The sequence below is a fragment of the Chroicocephalus ridibundus genome, chromosome 3, assembly GCF_963924245.1.
Source record: "Chroicocephalus ridibundus chromosome 3, bChrRid1.1, whole genome shotgun sequence".
In the NCBI taxonomy this organism is placed as follows: domain Eukaryota; kingdom Metazoa; phylum Chordata; class Aves; order Charadriiformes; family Laridae; genus Chroicocephalus; species Chroicocephalus ridibundus.
In genome coordinates this window covers 124,432,453-124,454,491 of record NC_086286.1, presented here as the reverse complement: position 1 = coordinate 124,454,491, position 22,039 = coordinate 124,432,453, and the positions used below count along the sequence as shown (strand labels likewise).

The window sequence follows — 22,039 nt, the reverse complement described above, 5'->3', positions numbered from 1 at the left end:
CGAAACTAAAAATGAGAGCAACTCCCCCGTGACATGAATTTTGTTTACAAATGAACTTAAATAGCTCCCTCATAATTGTGTGTAACCGTTATGATTTACAGCAGGTGCTCTAATCAATCAACCAATCACTTTAATTTATAGGGAGCCTCGCTGCATTTTCCCAGTTGTTTCATTTCTGCAAGTAATTGATAACAAACCGTACTTAAGGTATGTTTTATGCAGGAGTTAATAAGAGCTGACAGCTGCTACTGCTGCTTCCTCTCGGAATCGCGGCAACACGCCTTTCCTTATAGAAAATATACTTCGAAATTGGTTTTTTTCTTGCTGGTGGGAGAACCCTGGCAGTCCAGCGGGCATGTTTCAGAGGAGAAGACTAATTGATTACACACCCTCGTCGAGCAGATACTACTTCACAGCCTCCCATTTCCACTCAATCAATTGCAAAACCAATTCGGCAAATAATAGGGTTCTATTATGCACATATGCCAGCTATTTAGGTAGTTATAATACATGTCAGTTAAGTCATAAAAAACCCTGTTTATTTGCAACATATCTGGAGAATCAAACCATTAGGGTTGAGGGGATATTTAAGTCGTCTGGAGCTGCTAAACAATAAGATCGGGTATCCTAATATATTACCAAGTGCTAACTACTGGGCAATTGCCAATTTTATAACCTCAGTGTATGGAATAGACACAACCGTGTTTCACTGTTTTTATTACAGATCATTTCCTACTGCCAGACCAGACCCCCACAATAAAAGCTCTATAACAGCTAAAAACCAAAAGGCATGTCGATTTTAGATATACATATTGCTTGATACGCCTTGTATATAGTCTCCAGTATAAACAAATTATTTTGAGTGGCTTTACTTCAGGGAATCGGAAAGTGAAATGGATTCCTATTTCTCTGTTATTTTTAGTTAGGCGCTTTATGCAGCTCATAAAGGCGGTTTCAAATAGTTTGAGAACGACACAGAAACAGTTATAAAAGAGTTAGAGGCCCGCTCCTGCTCTCGTTGCTATTAATAGGATTTTTTTTTGCCATTGATTCTGTAGGAAAAGACTCGTTTGGGGCATCAGAGGTAGTACTGGCAGAGGAAAAAAAGTGTCTCTTTCTCTTCCCCCACTACATATAGATATATCACTTATTTCATGCATGATGTTCTGCAACGTTATTCGAGTGAAGCATCAGGAAAAAAAGTTGTGTTTGGTTTGTTTGTTTGTTTGTTTGTTTGTTTTTTAAAAAAAAGTGCTAGATTAAAGCAGTGCCACCAGCCAGGTTTTCATGACTGGCATTTTTTTCTTCGGCCAAACACACGGGCTCAGTGGTTCGAGTACACCTTTAGAGTGGCTATATTTAGTGACCAGTTTATCAGGTCTCTGTCCAGTGAACTGAGAAATTAAACAAGAGGCAGCAATTCCAGGACCATCTGATCTTAGTCCAAACTCACTAAAGGGAGAGGGACCCGTGCAATGCTTAAATGTACCTCGCCCTGCTCGCTTTGGCCTTTTGGAGCACTCATTACATTAGTCAGCCTTTGAAATACGGATTTTCACGTGCTCAGTATTATTTTTTTTTTCCCTTGCAAATTGCTTTTGGGAGCCAGGGTCTCTCCCTTCCCTGCTATGCTGAGAACTGCTCAGCTTCTCTTCCCACCACTGCCTCCCCGAAAAGGACCATATGAAGATACCCAGGAGTTTAATAACTCTAAACATATTTTAGAAGCTTGCCAGGCGGTGTAAGCATATCTATTGCAATTTCATAGCTTCAGAGAGATGTATTCTATCTAGACTCTATATCTTCTGTAAATTACCTAATGCTGCCTCAAAAAAGTGTTTGCCATGGAATGAATTATCTCTATCTATATCATATCTATATGTTTATCATGGCTATAACTTCTCAGATATAGCCCAGACATCACCAGAGATTATAACGTGGAGGGTTTAGTGGGTGAAGACGTCCGTGTGTGCAGCTGCATGTGTCAAATCCCTGCCTGTGTGTAAATAAACTGTAATGCACATATTTTAACCGATGTCAACTTTCCCAGTTGGTTAGGGATTGCCATAACTGCTGAAATAATCCAGAATAACACACACAGATATACACAGCGTCCCCCCCCCCCCCTTCTGCTTTAACTTTATCCCATTTACTTGTTGTTATCCCGAGCAGAAACTATTCGATTTTCTTTCACTTACAAACTGCTGTGTGTATGTGAGCACTCACAAACACACAATTTCCCCCTGCCAAAATCTCTGCCTTCTCTCTTTATTTGTATTTCCTTATTTCTCTCTCCCTTTCTCCTTTTCTGTCCCTTTCTCTCTCTCTTTATCTTTCTTTCTCTCTCTCTTTATCTTTCTTTCTCTCTCTCTTTTTTTGTTTGTTTTTTTTTTTTTTTTTTTTTTAATATATCTTTCTCCTCCTGTGGTTACTTCCAGCCTCTTTGTCATTTCTCCCCCTTCCATTTCTCTTCAGCTTATCAATAAACCGGGAGAGCAACAGTAGCCGCTTGATTTGTTAGTAATTATAAGCATACTGCTCCTGCAAACGGGATCTCTAGATGAGTGAGATCGCTTTAAAACGACAGCAGGAAATGGTGGGGAAATGGAGCATGGCGAAACTCAGCGTGAAGCTTTCAGTTCTTTACATGTTTACAATTTTCTGTGCATACATTAAGTCTTAGGGCTTGGGTTGGTTTTTTGTTGGTTTTTTTTTTTTTTTTTTTTTCCGCGGTGGTGGCGGTTTTCTGTTGGATTGCTCTCCAGAAACGCGTGAAAACGCGCACAAATGCACACGGACAAGAGGAAATGGAATAAAAGGGCATTTCAACACCACTCAAAACAAAGAGATAGATCGGATTATGTCCTGAAAATAGCTTAATAACGAGGCTCTAAGATATGGATATGGTTGCAATAACCCTGGTGAATAACATGGTAGTGGACCAGTCAATCAATCAATTAATCAAAAGAAATATTTCTTATATTTCTTACTAACAACCGTCATGGACAAACTTATTCCTAATGAAGTGTCAAACTGCCTTAAAATCTTTTTATCTGCCTACTGGGCCTGAAATGAGTAAAAAAGTTCTATGTCCATTATAACACCAGGACTTTGTTGTTAATGATGATTTGGTCTGACTTTATAGCCTAGAAAGTCCAGGGACAAGATCTTACCAATTGCCACTAAAAAAGCCCATTCTTATTTTAATGAATAAATACAGAAAGTGTGCGTTCGTGTCCCCTTATCTCCTGTCCCTCTCCTCCTCTTCCCCCCTCCCTCTCCTCCACCGCAGTCCCTTTCCCCTGAAAACCGGGAGTGAATTTCAAAGTGAAATGTATTCCCTCCAAATTGTTTCGCGTTCAATTAAAGGGGATCATAAGGTTCAATGGGTAATGCAGGAAAAAGCACGGAACTGCGTGGCAGCGAAGCAACATCTCCGATTCCCAGATCTATCACCTGAAAAGCTGAGGCCAGAGTGATTTCCAGTTAATCATTTATCCGGCTACTTCAAGAAGAGGTGGGGAGGAATCTTATGCTGTATTATTGAGAGCTTTAAAAAATATTTAGACACCTCCTTTCGCGTGTTTCTTTAAAATAGTATGAACAATAGAGTGTTTGCAAGGAGACAATGAATGAAGGTGTTAGGGTTAAAGTGGCCTTTCGTGCTAAATCAGATGTGAGTGCGCAGGCGATCGTCAGACACAGCTGAAAGTAAATAAATACATCAGGATAATTTTAAGGTCACTGACTGTGCCCCAGAGTCACAAAAAATTAACTTGGGACTCGGGCCACGCAAGATTTTGCAAGATGACAACTTCTTTCGCCATCGACAGTGCCAAGCAAATTTCAGATGAGCAGTTGACAAGGGGACCCGATCTTTTATTCCTGACACACGGGAAACCTTCCCTTCATTTCAGCAGAAACCGAGGGAAAGGCCTCAAAACATGCAGCCGGTAAGCTCCCAAAGCCGAGTTAAATCTGGTATTAATGCTCTTGGTGATTATTATCATCTTGATGATTTATCTGGCTCCCTCCCTCCCACTTCCACCACCCAAATCTTAATGGAACTAGGAGTTAACGATGATTTTTTAATGTCTCGTTGGATTTTTAGACTGTTAATGTACCGCATCCTTCTCATTATTAGTTTATTGATTGTTCATTGACCAGCCCCCTTCAAATCGTATTAACCACCCTCTGCCACTTTAGATTAGGGGAGTTTAAAAGGCACCTTTCATTATTTCACTGCCACCACCGCCACCACAGCAGAGTTCAGGCTTGGTAGCTTAATGCTCGCTCTAATGGGGCAGCTAAGAGACGAGGGGCCACGGTCCCTGCCTATTGCATTAATAGCTCAAAGGGGGCTAATACAGAAAATTAGCCTTAAACGAGCTCTGGAGATCTCCAAATGAAAGAGCCATTTATCACGCTGGCTACCTTCACTCCACTCGTTTGCTCTCTCTACTGGGAACAACTCATTTCCTCTTAACTAAATTACTTCAGAAATGTCAAGTAAGCTCAGATAGCAAACATAACAAGAGGCTGTGTATATGTAATCTATTGTGCGGGATCGATACGCGAGATAAATCAATAGCCGTGTATGAATCCCTATATAATTTCCTTAATATTTTTGGCAATCCTTTTGCATAGAAAGATAATTCCCTCTGCAGGCCTGAAAGACCATAAAGAAACAGACACTTACAGTCTGGATGATATAATTACATTTAGGGCTTCAAGTCCACACTGTACTTTTCCCACTGCATTGTAATTAAAGCATTTTAGGCACTAAACTAGGCCTTGGTCTAGACCCCTTCCAACCTTCGTCTAGCAAATGTGTATCACGAGGAGTGCTCCACTGCACAAAAATCAGTCAATCTGCCTATCCATACCATCCGCCTGCAATAACGACTCACAGAGTTTAAATAACTTATTCTCACTTCAAAGTACATCCTCACAGCTACAAACTGCGGGGAACAAAGCGAAATTGATACTCAACCCTCTCTGTGTCACTCCTTCTCTCGTTCTAATTAAATATTGTCTGCCACGTATGTGACCTACTATTTATTACCCATTTCTTTTCCTCCGCATCCAGCAAACTCGCTGGGCAAAAAAAGAAACTGAGCTCGCAATATTCCTTTCTGCTGGAAAGTTTCTTAGAGCTCAGCGTTACGTCTGAGGAAGAAAACACTCCTACGGTGACTTTAAAACAGCCGCATCTCAGGATCTTTTTGAGTAACCTGATTTCCAAAGCGCGGATATATCCTGTTCATTAGGGATAAACTCAAAGTATAGGGAATATGTAATCCCACCTATGTGGGGCTGGGTGTGCGGCAGCTGCTCGACCTGGGGCCGTTGCCATGTCCATACACAATAAGCACACCTCAATTTATACCTAATACACCTTATTATTAACATTCATATTTTCGTTCTGCTCGCTGTCTCCCTGTACCACTCAGCCTGCGCATTAAATGTCTCTGCTGCCCTCGTCATCTGAAGGAGGGAGAAACACACAGGGTGGGGGGTGAAAAAGAGTATTTTGGACTGGGTGATCAACAGAAGAGTGTTCTGCGAAAAAAAAAAACCAAAACAAAACAAAACGAAACCCACAAAAACAACAAAATTGCGAAAGGAAAATGCGGGCACGGACCAACATTAGAAAGAAGTCTCTCGACCACAAATCAAGAACCAATTAATCAAATACACCCAAGAGGAAACATCGTGTATGAGGTGTCAAGCGGGGGTGGGGAGGGGAGGAGGGGGAGGAGAGTGAGAGAAAAAAAAAAAAAAGGAGAAAAATACAACCAGACGGTTACAGACCCTGAGCACAAAACCCACTAAACATTCAAACTGAACTAAAACAGGAGAAAGATTTTTTTTTTAAAGATAAGTAATTTTCTATTTCTCAAAAACACCTTCGACTTTTCAAACGGTGGGCATAAGTGATGCTGCAAAATAAGCTTTAAGTTGTCATGTATCCTCCCTCAAAAAAACAGAACTTGATCGTGTGTGTGTGAGAGAGGGAAACTGTACACGAAGATTTAAATTAAAAACCAATAAATACAGGGAAGGACCTCATGCTGCCTTGAACACATTTTAAATAAACACCTTCCCTGTTATTTTGCTTTACATTCTAGAAGATCATCTCTATTAAAGTATTTGTGCGCATTTGACAAATAGTAAGGTCCTGGAGATAAGGGCTGTTGATAGTAAGCATAAGGGACAGCATTTCTAAGCCTCATCTCTGGTACTTAAAATTAAATCTAGAAATAGAAACTCCTTAGATAATTAAAGATAGCTTTCCCTACATTTGCAGTGTGTGATCTGTTTAATGTCTATCAGCATAACACAACACTAATCGCCAAGCATCTTCGAGTGACTGTCAGAGAAATGTAAAAAAATTAAGCAGCTGCAATACGCCCAAAATGAGTTATTGTAATTACATTTAATTAGTTTAATTAGTTAATTATTTTGCTTACAGCTGTACAAGAGACTGCAAACATTTGTTAATATCACATTCCCTTTAACAGTATGGGGTGATTCTGCAGTTACACTAAATCATGTGCGCATATGTAGGAAGATTTAAAAAATGGGCATGGGGAAGGGGGGATTCTTGGAGGAAGGGGGGGAAGGAGGTCGGGGCTGCCTTTCCACAGGCATTTATTCCTCTTCCCTTCCCGTTTTATTCGCCTGGGAAATGCATTTAAGCCCCAAAGGGAGTCAACTCCCTTCCCCCATTAAAAGCCAAAGGGTCCCCATCGAGGACTATCGGGGGCAGGGGGGGAAGAGGAGGGGGCCCGTGGAAACTGCATTTGAGCATGGGGTGCTCCATTAGAGAGCATTTGTGTAATTAAACCCTTTGAAGGACGGGGGAGGGGGGGATATCAACTCTTACTTTCACATCTCTCTCCTTTTCCCTATCTACCGATCCAATCAACTCTTCATCTTGCTGCCATGGATGCCTGCTTCCCGGGTAAATTAATTGCCCCAAAGTAAAAATATATCATGAAGATATTGCTACACAGTAAAAGTTTGTCTAGCTTGTTGGAATAATCCATACCTTTTTTAATGACAGACTGGTCCAATAAGTTCATACCGCTGTTATTGGCATCTTCAACTGACTGTGGATATAAAAACATCACTATTCAAATTGACTGGATATTAAAGAATCGCGTACATAAATCATGTCATTCCAAACTGGAGTTTCTGTTATTTCCATTTATATTAATTCACTAGGGGGGGAGGGATTTTTTTTTTACTATTATTATTGTTATTATTATTCCCTCAAATCGACAAGAAAATGAAATTCTTACAAATTATATAGTCTTCTAATAAAAAAGAAAAAAAAAGCTGTGAAGCATATGGGATGCAATACTGGTTTTGTTATCTTATAAAACATAGATATCACATAGACTCCTTTGCATTCGATAAAGCTTTATATTTTTTCCTTCGAAAATCTGGCAATTTGGCAACATCTGCAAGATCTATTGCTTGACATAAATGAACAGGATTAAGGACAACTTAAATTCTCCCTCCCCCCGTTTCTTTTTTTTTTGTTTGTTTTGTTTGTTTGTTTAACCCTGCTACATCTTAATAATTCAAGGGCCATTTACTTTTTATATATAATAGTTTACATTATGGACTTTTAATTAAAGCCTGAGCAATTCGGAGTGCAGCGCAACGCCCACATCGTATAGGGCACAAGCAGAAAGAGATTTACAGCTCCCGAGGTTGCTTCCATGTCCTGAATCAGTGGGAATGGGGGGGCGGGGGGGAGCAGGAACATACATTAGCAAAAGTATGAACTGTTAAATTGATTGCCTAGAAAAAGTCTCCCGGTCTCCTTTTCAAAGCCTTCCCCCCGACACTTTTTTTTGTGTCTGTCTTTTCTTTCTTTCCAGCCCGCTTAGGAGCACACCTGTTATTATGGAATTAACTTCTTTAGCAGGGAAGAGAACAAAGGCGGGCACAGAGGACAGAGCAAATGTTGGGTTTCGTTTCTCAACACGAAAGTGGGATATACAGAAAACAAACAAACAAACAGACAAACAAAATTTACCGCCGAACCTGAGGTCGGCACAGCAAAATCATCTACCAAAGAGAAGAGGTGTCCTAAGAGGAATTTACTGCAGAATTACGACAGGTTCCGTTTTAGGGTAAATTCTGGGTTTCAGAGAGAGGGGAGAACCTGTGGGTTTCTCGTTGTTTTTTTCTTTTTTTTTTTTTTTTTCATTAGTATTTAGGGTTCGGGTTTTCCCGGGTTATTGCACATTTGAGGAGTTCTCAGATTTTTTTCCCCTGATAAGGAAAACATCTTTACAGCAAAGCAGTGATTTTCTTCCCTATTATTTTAACTTTATCTTTACTACACCGAGAGGCTGAGTTTATCCGGATCCAGCCGTTATCTCCGGCTCTCTCTGCTCAGCAGAGACATTCCAGATGGAATATGATTTAGGAGAAAATTACATCTCCCAAAAAAATGTGACGGAACAATATCTTCTAGGAGACCCTTCTTCTCATTTTCCTTGAACCCCCACTCAAACGAGCGCGCACACACACGCGGTGGTTCCTTATGTTGTGTGTTTGTGCATGGCTCTGTCTCTCTCATAATCAATAGGCTACATACCTAAAGGGCACAAAATAAAATTACAAAGTCTTCCCTCCTTTCCCTGAGCAGCTCCCAAAGAGGGATGATGAGCAAATCCTGCAGCCTGCTGGAGTGCATCGGGGTGCACCTCGATGGCCCAGAACTGGAGGTAAATACGAAACGCCACCTTTCCTTTTCTTTCTTTATTTTTTTTTTCTTCATTTTTCCCCTCCTTGTCCCACCTTATCTCTGGAGCCTGTGGTTGTGCACACGCTTTATGTGTGTGCGTGCACTCCGCTCGCTCCATCAGCAACGTGGGTTAGTTGTTGTAGTTAATGAGAAGACTCCTGTCTGATTTTCTATCTAATTACGCCCTCCTGCTGGGTTTTTGTACAGGATATTCGCTCAGCATGCTGGCAGTTAATAGTCACAGAGAGGATCGTAAAGATTTAATTAGGACTGCATGCGGAAACGTGGAAAAACAACTCAGACTTTTAATTACTAGACTTCTTTAGTTAAAAGTGATACCAGGGGTTACTTTATAAGAGACTTGCGTGTTTTGGTGCAACTTAACTTTCCGTGGCTCTAGTTAGCACGGAGGAGCGGGGACGGCAGTGGGAGTGAGGAGGAGGAGGAGGAGTGGAGGTGTGTGTGCAGGGAGGGGAAAGGTGATGGGTTTCCAGATATACTTAGAAAATCTAGAGAGGAAGATTCCCCTCCCTCCCCTTCTCCAATAATCTGATAGCACGGACCTCCCCGTATACCGTATATATATACACCTTATTCAACAACTCTCTGAGAGAAAACCCTATAACTTGATCTTTTTGTGTTTTTTTAGAGAGCATTAATAATCCGAATTTTCCCCTGTATATTGTCCTTATCGTATCTTTTACTAGAATAACCCTACTTTTGCCTAGCCAGTGGGAGGAAAAAAAATATCTGAGGTTGCATCTGAGTGTCTATTAGGTGATGCAAATTTGTTTTCAATAAGTAGATCTTGGCTTCTCTGTTCCCTGTCCGAGGGCTGTAAATAGCAGATTGAAAATTCCTCTCGGAAGGGGCAGCAATAGCAATACAATATGTCCTGTTTACAATAACAGAGCGCGATCGTGTTACAATCACTTAATTCTACCGCTGGACAATGGCTCACACATGGCCTGGATTTGTAGTGTATAAAATAACCACTGTTTCTTTCTGTCACGCACTCTTTTCCTCTGTCTCATTCTCCCTTGTCAGCCCAACCCATTCTCACGGCACCTATTTAATCAGACATGCATAAGCTATAGCAGAGAGACACGTCTTCATCCAACTATATACCCAGATATCGGTTCAACTTTTTGGTCTACTGAAAAAAGAAAAAAACCCTATCTGTGACCGTTCCTGCAAATTCTCTCTAGCGCTCGTGGATAATAAGGATATGAGGTCTAAATAGGAATCCCTGTAACTAGAACGGATTCCTTGTATCTAGAACGAATCCACATTAAAAATCAGGGTGGAAAACTGCCCAGCTTCATCTGTCACTAGTGTGGGGGGGACAAGAATAGAAAATGCTGAGCGGTAGGAACCAGTACTGGGCTGCTTTCCCTCCTGCCTGTGCTAACTTGTAGTTGGACACTTCTTCCTTCACGTGTTTCTCCTTGGGATACCCTCCTCTCCCTCTTCCCCTCCTCCCCCAGCCTGACACCAAACTTTGAGAAATAAAGGGCCTGTTCCACTTCCCGCCGCCTCAGCACCCCAAAACAAGAACCCCAGCCGTGCTGGCTCACAGCCTCGTCCGCCCTGGTCCGCCCCCATCCCATCTGCCCCAGTCCATCCCCATCCCCGGCTCCGGCCCGCCTGGGCGAGCGGGTGGCGAGTGGCCGCGGGGCGCAGCGCTGTTCTCGGAGCCGTCGAGGGGGAGGAGGGGGGAGCATCTTCCGCGAGTGCTGTGCCCTGCACATCCCACAGAAAAGATTTTTATTGGAAAGGGAAGAGAGAGCTGTTTTATTTGAGCTGGGCAGGACTTTTCCTTCTTTCTCTTTCTTTCTTTTTTCTCTCTTTCTCTTTTTCTCTCTTTCTCTCTCTCTTTCTCTTTCTCCCTTTCTCCCTCCCCCTTCTTTTCTTCTTTCTGTCTCACTCCCTTTTCTTCTTTCTTTTTTTTCTCTCTCCCCTCTCTTTTTTCCTCCCTTTACCTCTCTTCTTTCTCTCTGTCTCTACCTTTTCTTCTTTTTCTTTCTCTCTCATTTCCCTCTTTCTCCTTTTTGTCTTTTTATTCTCTCATTCTTATCTCTTTCCCTTTCCTTCCTTCTTCTCTTTCTCTCAAGAGCACAACAATTACCGGCTTTTCTTTGGGGAAAGTGTAAATATCAAAGCACGAACAGTATTTAACGCTTATCGGTTGTCGAGAGAAAGAAAGAGAGCGACCCCCTTTCTTGCATCCACAGAGATAAAACTCGCCGTGACCTGCGAGCCAGTTTGGCTGAGGCAGGAATGCGAGACGAGACCTGCGCATCGCGCCCGGGGCAGGGTGGGGGGGGAGTCAGGGGCTGCCCCCAGGTCTCCAAACCAGCTTGGAAACCCGCAGAAACCAGCCACCCGACGGCCACTGGACTGGGAGGTAGGAGCAAATCCAACCAGAAAAAAAAATAAAAAAACAACCAAAAAACCACCCAAAACCAAAAAAAACCCACAAACCACCAAACAACACCTTTCTATTTCTAAAGCAACTCGCCCCAGCAAAACTCGGAGATTTTCCCGTGAAGCCCTAAACCAAGCCTCAAGCCAAAGCAGTGCAGCCCCCCCTTTCCTCTGCCCCTGGTTCCTGTAATGTTCAGCAGGATCCTTTTTCCCGACTGCTTTTTTTTTTCCTTCTCAGCCTCCTCTTTTCTCCTTTCTTTTCCCCTTTCTGTAACTTTGAAGTCCGTATCTCATCCGGTGGTCCATATCTTTATTTATCCCAATTCTAAGTATACATATATGTGATATGATATATATGATAAGTAAATTTTTTGGGGAAAAAGATGGAATGGAGGGGAACCCCCAAACCCCGACTAGTAAAGCCTAATGCAGGACCTGGTCCCTGCAGTCTCCAGCCTGGGAGTCCCCACCAGTTGTCCATGCACTGTTCCAGCAAGATGCAAAACACCCCAGCACCGAAGATGTTAAGGCCCTTTCTGTTTTTAGGAAATAACACGTGATGATGAGTTTCGAGTGGGATGGGAGAAGGCTGGGAAATACTGTGCTTTGAGCCCGGTGAAACTCCTTTGTTACCCAAAAGAAGACATAAATCTATTTAAAATCAGTCTACCCCTACTTAAAAATCAGTGCTACCCTACCAACCGTACTTAAAAAAGGAAAGGGGGGGGAAGAGGGGGGGTGTTGTTCCTGATTACCAGTAATTGCTTTTTGGTTTGGGTTTTGTTTATATTTTCCCTCCCTCCCGGATGAAAAATGTAGTAATTTGACAGTTTCATCAAAATCCCTGAACTGCAGGAAATTGGTTGGTGTGGGGAAGCTGAGATTACAAGGGAAATAACTGGAATTGGAAAACCCAGGCTTAAACTCTGCCAGCTTTTGAAACACGTGGAATATTTAGAGCAGCATGTCTGCCTTCCCCCTGCACTCTGCTGACTTGCCATGTAGGGGAGGGTTTGCAAAGCAGAGCCTGTGTGTGACAGTGATGAAATAAATTATCTTTTTTTTTCTTTTTTTTAAAAAAAAAAAGGAGGAAAGTCGAGGAAGGGGGAGTATCACAATTATAATCCAAGTGCGGAAAAAGGATGGTAACCCACGCCACTATTGCTGTAAAAGCCTCCCTGATGATTTCTAGCCGAGAGATCGGGGGTTCCAGCCCTCCAGCCTGGATGGCATCTGCATCGCCCAGGAGAAAGAAACGCGGTGTCTTACCTGGACCTCCTCCATCCCTGGGTGTCCGATGCCATGCAGAGAAAGGCTGTCCCCCATGCCGGAGTCAAGGCCATGGTGAGCTGAGTGCAGAAGGACATCTGGCCTCCTTACTGAGTGGTAGTCCCGCCTGGGGTCCAGTCCCGAGAGCTGGGGCAGGGCGGCCCGAGGCTGTGGCAGCAGTGACCCGGTTTCTGATCCCACCTCTTGCCTCTGCCTCTGTCCCCAGGGGTGCTGCTGGGGTTGATGCAAGGGGTTTAGGGAGTAGGGGTCATTGACATGGGAGTAAGGGTCCTGGCTTTGGTGGTAAGGAAGAGGCTGGTAGGGGGGTGGGAAATAAGGCGGCTGGAAATCCGAGGATGGGGTGTGAGAGAGTGGAGGAGCGCTGGAGTAGGGTCCCTGGGAGACGGATCCCAGCTGGGACAGCCTGGAACTGTGGCTGGGCACTCCATCATGCCGGTCCTACAAGCAGAATGAAATAAAAAAACCAAAACAAACAAACAAACAAACAAAACAGAACAACAACACACACAAAAAAGAGGTCCTTTTAGAAAAAAAATTAAAAAGTAAAAGAAGCACAAACCCACCCCAAAATAAAATAAAATAAAAATGTAAGCAGTTGTAAACTAGGGTTCAGATATGTTCCCTTCCCCTGCAGCGGATTAGAATTATTCTAGCGTTTCGCACCCAGATTGTGTCTATTCCCAGTAACTATCAAGACGGGGGAAGGGGAGGGTGGGGGGCGCTGAGGGAGAAATACTATATGTCGGAATTAAAAATGTAGGACTGGTATTCTATATGCTTGCATGATCTGTGACTTCAGTCCAGTAATACGATTCCCCCCCCACAGCAGCCCCCCGTCTAAAATCAAAGGTAAAAGAATTAAAATAAAATAAAAAATTAAGACCCCCCCAAACCACCCATCCTTCCAAAGAACCCACCCCTTGTCCTGCCTAAAGTTTCAAACATCTGTTTATTCCCTCTGCTGAAGTCCTGAAACTCAAAATCACGAACATATCTTCACGTGGAAAAGACCAAAAGGAAAGTTGCCCTTCTCGGAGGACTCCCAGGTAAGAAGGTGTCCGAGAAAGGACTTGAAAACTAAAAAAAAAAAAAAAAAAAAAAAAAAATATCACGGGGGGTCTTTGTATAAAGACAGTCTACCCCTAAAAAAAAAAAAAAAAAAAAAAATCAAATAAAGTAAAAATGAAACCTCGGTATTGAACAAATCCAGTCACTATGATTTCTGCAGCAACATCCAGTATCTTTTGTCTCCTTTTCCAATATTATATTCCGGACAATGGGGTGGGGGTTAATTGTAATGAAAAGTCTTTGGGGTGTGTGGGGGGACGGAGGGGGGGGGGCGGGAGTGTGTGGAGGTTTCAGAGAAAAGGTGGGAGAGGAGTTTTGTCCAACTCCATTGCTCTGAAGCTGCAAGGCTAAAAGTAAACAAGAAAAAATATCTATTCCACAAAGTGTAGCTCAAACCCCCACAAGCAATGGCACACATGGTTAAAAAAAAAAAAAAGGGAAAAAGTTTATTTTTTCCCCTGCTCTCCCCCCCAAACTCCCCTAGCTCAAATCGAGAATACACAATGCAAAAAGGGAGAAGCAGCTGCAAGCCTCCTCCAATTATTGTGCTAAATTACCAAGCCAAAGGCGTTTAAAAAGAGAGAGAGAGGGAGAGAGAGAGAGACAACAGATCGAGAGAGAGAGAGAACATGCAATTCTAGTACAACATGGATCCAAACTCACCATGGCGGAATAGGTGTGGACTAACATCTGGAAATAAAAAAAGTCTTGTAATAGCTAAAAATAAAATAATGGTGATAATACTAATAATTGGAGGGAAAAATATCAAGGAGATCTGCAAAGGGACGTGTTGGACACAGGAGAACAGCTTGAGATATTTCGAAGTCTATCCATCAAAAAAAAAAAAAAAAAAAGACCAAAAAAAAAAAAAAAAAAAGACCAATGTCCCCAAAACCGAGCCTGGAAACCTCTATCTACATATATGATTTACCCCTCCCTCTCTTTTTTTTTTTTCTCTTTTTTTTTTCTTTTTTTTTTTTTTTTCCTTTGAGCTCCCAAATACAATCCTCTTCAACCCAAGGCTAGGCTCCGACTGCTCCGCTACCCCTTCCTCCCTTTCCTTCTCTACACCGCCTCATAATAATTGATATTCATGACTATTAATATTACACGACTACTTTAAAGGGAGAATGCAGGACCAAATGGAGCGTGAAGCTGGCAGCCAGCTCGAGAGCTCCCCTACTATTGTAAATGACGTTCATTCAGTGGAGAATTACTAGATGTAATCAGACGAGGGGGGCTGGCAGAGGCAGAGTTTGGGGAGAGGGAGAGGGGGGAAAAAGTTTAGCAAGGAAGAGGCATAACTTCAATTAAGTCGAGCGGAGGAAGATGAGGAAAGTAGACACTGCTGAGCTGGAGCAAGGAAGTGAGATGAAGCAGTGCTAGAGGCGAAGAAGAAGAAAAAAACTTATTTCCTTTTTTTTTTTTTTACATTTAATTATACATTCTTAATACGAGGAATTGATTGCCTTTGGTGCTTTTGTTCTTGTAGGCTTTTTTTTTTAAACCCAAATAATGAGGAGAAAAAGGCTTTTCTAATCCTTTTTTTTTTCTTTTTAAGAAATGGAAGACGAAATGTGCAGTCGCAACAATATACATCTATTTACAGCAGAGATTAAGCCCTTCTGGTGCGTGTTACAGATCGTATTTATTCGCAACAACCAAATACTTGAATCTGCGCTAAGTTGGGCTAGACTTTTCGACTTTTTTTTTTTTTCTGAATCCTGTTCTTCCCGCCCGATATGAAAAAAATATATAAAAATATATGTTCATATATACCCCGATTTTCACCCAAATGTAAAATGTATGCAGCGAATTTTAAAGGATAGTAAATTTATAGTTTCGAGGCAAAGCCAGGGGCGATATAAAACCTTTTTGATGTTGCAGGAACCCGTTCAACTGGACTGTCTGCCATTTCTGTTAAAGTTCAACTTACGTTCCTTCCTAAATAGACTCACACTTCCCAGAGCAGCACCCCCCCCGCCACCCCGCGCACACACACACACACTTTTGTTTTAAGAACAGATTCAGTTTAAGTGGCTGAGACGCCCGTACCATCGTGGTGTTAATTATAAATCGGAAAGAGAGAAAACCATTTTTTTTAAAAAAGATAAATCTAGAGGGCTTCAGCTCTTAAAAAACACTCAACTTTTTTTTTTTTTTTTTTTAAGGATACATGTTAGAAAATGACTTGGAGCGCACCCCCAAGTTGGGGTGTCCCCTGCCCGCAGTCAAATCCCACCCAACCGCTCCCCCAATTCCTCTTCTCTTCTACGGCCATCTGGAAACACGAGTGTCCGTGAAATGCACGGCGACTTAAAAATTCCCTTCAAAAGAAGTGTGGAAAAAAAAAAATTAAAAAATCCCCGACATTCCCCGACCTCGCTGGGCAGGGAGGGGAGATGTTTTGTCGCCTGCTGCTGCGGGCAGAGACAATGGCCGGGCTGTGCCTGGGGACGGGGAGGGAAAAGCAGCGAGGGCTCAGCGGGCTGGGGATCGCCGGCGGGACACACACACACACACACGCACACACACGCCGGGCTGTGCTCATTCTGCATATGGTTTGCCAGTTGATAATTAGCCTGACGGCAGCTTTTGGGAGAGGAGACATTTCTCCCGTGCGGATGGTGGGTACCCTCCCCGCTTCCCTCCATCCCGTCCGTTCTCCGTCCGGGAAAAGCCGGAGTTCTGCTCTCCCTCTGCCGATTTCTCTGCTTTTTTATTTTTTTATCCCCCCCCCCCCCCCCCGGAGTTTTCCCGCTGTAAGTGCTATCGCCCTCCCGGAGGGTAAGGCTGCGCGCGGCGCGACGGGGCTGGCACCGGTGCGGCCCCGACGGCGCTTCCCCGGGGTGCGCTCTCGGTCCCTGCCCTGTCCCCGGTCCCTGCCCATCCGCTGCCCGGGTACCCATCCCCTGCCCCATACTCATCGCCTGTCCCTTGCCCATCCCTGACCCGGTATCCATTCCCTGCCCGATATCCATCCTCTGCCCTGTAACCGTCCCGGGCACCCATCCCCTGCCCGGTACCCAGCCTCTGCCCGGTATCCAGCCCCTGCCCGGTACCCGGCCCCTGTCCGGTACCCATCCCCGGCCCGGTATCCATCCCCGGTCCTGTGTCCAGCCTCTTCCCGACACCTAGCCCCTGCCCGGTATCCAGGCTCTTCCCGATACTCAGCCCCTGCCCGGACGCCTCCCCACGGAGCAGCCCCCGCGTTGGATGGAGCTGATGGATTGAGCCCTTCTGAAAATCTCCCCCCCGCCCCAACAACCCCTCCCCGGTTTCGCCGTGCAAATGCCTCCCCTAAATTAAAAAAAAAAAAAAAAAAAAAAAAAAAGAAAAAAGAAAAAAAAAGAAAATATCATTCTGCGGAGCGCCTTTGCTTACATATCATTTTTTTTTTCCCGTTTCGGAGCAAATCCAGCGCGTTGGTTAACTTACAAGAAATGCATTCGCGGAGCCCGTTTGGGAAAGATCCGGGTCAGGAAACCGTGCAAAATTAAGAAAGGTTTCGCGTTTGTTTTTTTTTTAATTTATTTTTTTTGTTCCCTTGGGCTGCTTTTTGACCTCGAAAATAACGAGGAGGTCTGAATAAAGCACCCAACTTTTCGCGTCCGCGGACTACGCGGAGCTGCCTTTGAATGTATCTATTCGGGTGTGTGTACTCTTATACGTGCAAGAATGTGTGTGCCGCTTAATTAATGCGAGTATATGTATACATTCACATCTTAGCTACCGGTATATAGGTATGAAAAGTCGTAAAAACCGCATCCGATTATGAAAACAAGAAAAAAAAAATCCAAATTCATGTTGAGTTTAGCTTGGAATTGCAAAATAAAAATGAAAGAAATAAAGAAAAGAAAGAAATATATCCAGCCCCTGAATACCAACCAGATTGGGTTTCTCTTCTGTTTTCAGCTTTTCTTTTTTTTTTTTTTTCTCGACATTTGTCCATATTTAATCGAATTATATTTAATTCGAGGTCTAAACAATCAAACTCTTGCCTTTAAGTTGCCTCATTCCAACCCTCAGATCATTTCTTTGATGTCTTAAATCGCATCAAACAGCTTTTCCATGAAAAAAAAAAAAGTTTAGGACTTGGCATGCTGAATACAAATATGCAAATAAATAAGCATTTAAGAATTTACTCTTGGTTTCCCGTCTCTATACTTGTGTGTGTTGGCGTATGTGTCTCTATGTCTGCCTATATGTATATGTAGAGCTATATATGTATTCTATAGTCATGCCTATATCTATATACTAGATGTATATTTAAATATACATATACTCTCTTACTCATATGCATATTATATACTCACCTCATAGATATCTTCATACTTGACATTTTCAACCAGTTTCCAGAGCATGATGGCAGGCTGTTCTCTAGGAGGTGAGTGCATTCATGTGAAGAGCAGATGTCTGGATTCTCAGTACTTCTCTGTCTGTAATGATCCATCTATAATTGGAAATGGGGGACAGACACCAAATCCGACGTTCCTCTTCCATCGCAACTTATATCTGTTGTCTGAAACAATAGGCTGCAGAAGTCTACCTCAATCGGATAGTAAAAAACATTATCTGTTACCTAGTTACATATATCTACAGACATATATGTGACTAGATATATACATATACACACATATATAGACTTAGACTTATATGCAAGCATATAAAGATATATACATATACGCAGTTGCACACACACAGACATACATATACACATATATCTCTCTGAACATATAACTTTTTCTCTGTACACACATATATAAATTGCCACATTTATATATGTAAATTATACATATTCTTGCATATGTAGGCACACGTATACTACACGTTACATATGCATATATACACACAAACCTGATCAATTTATATAGGAGTGTATATAAATGCATATTTGTGTATATATTTATACATCTACACATATATATGTGGGTATACAGTGATCAAATATACATACTATATAGTCCATATATCTGCTATTTAGTAGATGGGTAGATAGATGATAGATAGATAGATAGATAGATAGACAGACAGACAGACAGATAGATGAAAGAAAGAAAGAAAGAAAGAAAGAAAGAAAGAAAGAAAGAAGAAATTAATGACTATTTTTTCGATTCTATTTATATTAAAATAAAAAATAGGTTGCCTCTGCACTAGGCGATTCATCATTTACAACAAGATATTATGCTTTTCCCCACCTGCAATATGCTTTTATTTACATGTCCAGAAATTATCCTCTCATATGCAGTAAAACACCAAACCAGCGTCTCATCAAGCACATTCAAGCAAATCTGAAAGGAGTAAATTTAAATCAATGATTTTCATTTGAAAGCCTTACACTTCAGACTTGGGCTGTATATTTTATAGCTTGGCAACACTTTCTCTGAGGAAAAAAAAAAAAAAAAGAAGAGACAAAGAAAGAAAAAGAAAAGGAGTTTAGCAAACCCTTCTCTGCACACGTTTGAATAGCGATTAGCTACTTTCTGAAAACGATTAAAAACAGAGTTGGATTTGTGCGTTTCCCGGGTAGCCCTCGGTTTGGAAGGGGAGAGGAGGAGTTGGACCATTTTTAACCTTTATTTTTTTTTTTTTTCTATCCCTTCCACCCCTCCAAGGCAAACCTTCCTTCGCATTGTCCGTTTTTTTAACACGTTGTACCGCAAAGAGGCGACCTATTCTGCAGGCGAGCAGAGCCCATCTCTGCCTTTGAAAGGAAACAATTGAGCTGTGAGCTGGTGCACCGGGAGCGGGGCGGGGGGGGGGGGGGTGGTGGTGGTGGAAAAATGGGAAAAAGGAGAGACAGAGAGGCAGAGGGACAGAGAGAAAGAAGGTGTTTCTAAATTCAAGCTCCTGGCTCTAGAAATGTTAAGCTCTGCCTATAAGGTTCCTACAAATCTTTGTGGTTCTCCATGGGATCCTATGGGAAAGTGCACAGTGTCCTTTGTACTTTCGAAGGTCCTACAGGTAAAGATGCTTTTATATATATGTAAGCTCGAAAACGAGGAGAACTTCATCAGGAGACACTTATGGTGGTGTTTGGTTGGCTGGTGGGAAGGGTGGGCTTTTCTTTTTTTATCGGCTTTGGCCTCAAATTCAAGCAGAAAGCATAAATTCATCCCTTTTCCCCTCAGCCTCTGCAGTCCCCCCTCGCCCTCCCTGTTTCAAAGTGCACATCTTCTTCTAAAAACTCAACCCTCAAAAGGCAAGAGAAAAATAACAGCGAGATATTATAAGAGGAGCTGGACAACGGTCTTGTTGAAGTTGTTAAAGCAGATAGGAGGTTTTTTTTATTATTATTTATTTTTTTTTATTTCTCAGCACAGCCACAGCTGCACAGAGGAGGAGGAGAAAAGGGCACATCTTTGAGTGGGTTGGGCGGACCATTTCAACCGAAGCAATAGTGTAAAAAACGCAGGAAAAGAAGGAGCAAGGGTGTACGCTGTTTGCATGTGGATGTGCGGAGATATCCATGCAGCCCCTCCCGCCCCCGACACATCCTCATGCACCTCTAGATCTGAATGGCCCTCTTAGAAAAATACCAGACTCATAAAGGGACAGTTTGCCATCACTTTTGGTAAAGTCTTTGAGTCATGTCCTGGAAGGCTGGCACAGGGCAGTGTGAATGTGCTTCGTGACAGCTATTGGCTTCTAATTTCGTGGCACCCTGAATTAAATATGCTTTACGTGCTGGGGGAGGGGAGAAGAGGAGAGAAAAAAAAAAAAAAAGAAGCTAAAATAAATCTGACGACCACTAGCTCTCTGCTAACAGAATGGTATAGACAGTAAATCCTTATTTTCAAGTCCCACTATTATTACGTTTCGCCTGCACTTGCAAAACATGACAAACGTGTCTCCAGTCATCATTTACAAAATTAGATTGAACAAAGGTTCACCGCATTGTTTTTGGAGCTTCTTTCGCACCCCGGCAGCCTCCTTAAGTCTAATTTAGCCATTTCAAAAGGGGAGACCTGCACCAATTTATACTCAAAATATACGATAAACCCGGGGTTCAAAATGCGAGACACGCACTCAGAAGTGACCATTACAAGCTATACTTTCAAAGATAAAAAAAAAAAAAGGGGGGGGGGGACGTTTTCCGGCAGTTTTGGGCATGATTTTGCCACCTCTTGGAAGGCAAGCCCCGGCTTTTTCAGCGGGGAGGCGGGCAGGAGCACTGCAGGCTCAGCCTGGCGGCTAGAATTGCAAAGGAATATTTGATACTTTTTTTGGGTTTTGGCTTAAAATATATATAAAAAGGATGTGTTTAATAGCCTTGCCTGTGCCGGAGGAAGCCCTCCCCCCCCCCGCCCCCTGCGCCGTTGCAGCCGCAGCGCGGCCCGGCCGTGGCCCCGCGGTGGGGGGAGCCGGGCGGCGGAGCGGCGTTGAGCGGGGCAGCGGCGCCCTCTGATGGGGGTTCCCTTCCCAAAGCTGCTGCTTTCCACCCCCCACCTTCCCGGTTATACCCATAGCTGGGGGTTACAAACAGGCAAACATCTCCCCTGCTAGAAATGATGTTGATACCAGTGTTTAGCCTGTTAGAATTAAACTGCAAGTTCTTATTTACGCCGATTTTTTCGCTCAGTGTTCGAACCTTTACCTTATAATTAGAATAAATCTTTCATCCCCCACTTTAAAGTGCAGCGTGTAGCCTAGGTCAAATATCCAAATCATCTCATGAGACTCCCGCTAAAAGCCCTGGGAGGGAGAGGACCTGCAATTTTGCTGAGAAGTCAGAAAAAAAAATTGATCTTAATTCAACAAGTTGTGCTCCTCACATTTCCTATGATGTTTCCACGGTTTATTGTTTATTTTTTTTTAACTTTGCCTGCACCTCGTCAAGATGCTATTTCAGAAAAGGACTTTCAACCCTGTTCTGTCCTTTAAATCCAGCTTGGGTCTCTATAATAACCTATATACCTCTCTATATGCAACTCCCAGCGAATCCGTGTTGCTGGCCAGAGTTTAAAACAAATCAATTTATCTCAGCGCCCTCTGCTGCTCGCTGCAGGCTTTCATGTAAAGGCAGGTTTCTGACAGTTCTAACTAAAAATCCAGACTTTTGGGGCATGTTTGGTACCTTTTCTTGCAAACTCGCTCTTTTTTTCCTTTACAGTCTTATTCCATATGCTATCATGCATATTTCAGAATTCAGTATTTTTTATTAAAAAGTTTATTTGCAATTTTATTCACAGGGCAAAACACTCATATAACATTGTAGGTGTCTCAAAATGTAGCTTATTCATGGATTTTTCAAAAATCGTTGATTCCATGTGCATTTTATACCTCTTCTATGTGAATAATACCAAGACTCAGCTCTTAAAATAAATCCAACTTCCCACCTTCTTTGCTGGTAAATCTAGTTTCCCTACTGCATCTGCAGACGTAACTGGGGTTTTTCATAGAATCATAGAATAGTTTGAGTTGGAAGGCACCTTTAAAGGCCATCTAGTCCAACCCTCATGCAATGAGTAGGGACATCTTCAA

General features: G+C 42.7%; 1 protein-coding gene across 6 annotated transcripts in view; it reads right to left on the bottom strand.

Moving 5' to 3' along the window:
• Nucleotides 1–18,050, bottom strand: part of TFAP2B (transcription factor AP-2 beta) — a 32,550-nt gene extending 14,500 nt beyond the window's left edge. For 2 of the 6 annotated variants that reach the window (XM_063330654.1, XM_063330655.1), the window contains exons 1-3: nucleotides 17,872–18,050; nucleotides 12,467–12,925; nucleotides 7,055–7,115 (exon numbers count right to left, since the gene is read on the bottom strand). In XM_063330654.1, coding sequence (XP_063186724.1) covers nucleotides 7,055–7,115; nucleotides 12,467–12,925; nucleotides 17,872–17,952 — 601 coding nt within the window. In that variant the 5' untranslated portion in view covers nucleotides 17,953–18,050. Of the gene's footprint in view, nucleotides 1–7,054; nucleotides 7,116–12,466; nucleotides 12,926–14,218; nucleotides 14,459–14,486; nucleotides 14,503–16,635; nucleotides 16,655–17,871 lie in introns of those variants that run through there. The other 4 variants (XM_063330659.1, XM_063330657.1, XM_063330658.1 and 1 more) reach the window with 4 other exon arrangements.
• Between the last annotated feature and the right edge of the window lie 3,989 nt (nucleotides 18,051–22,039).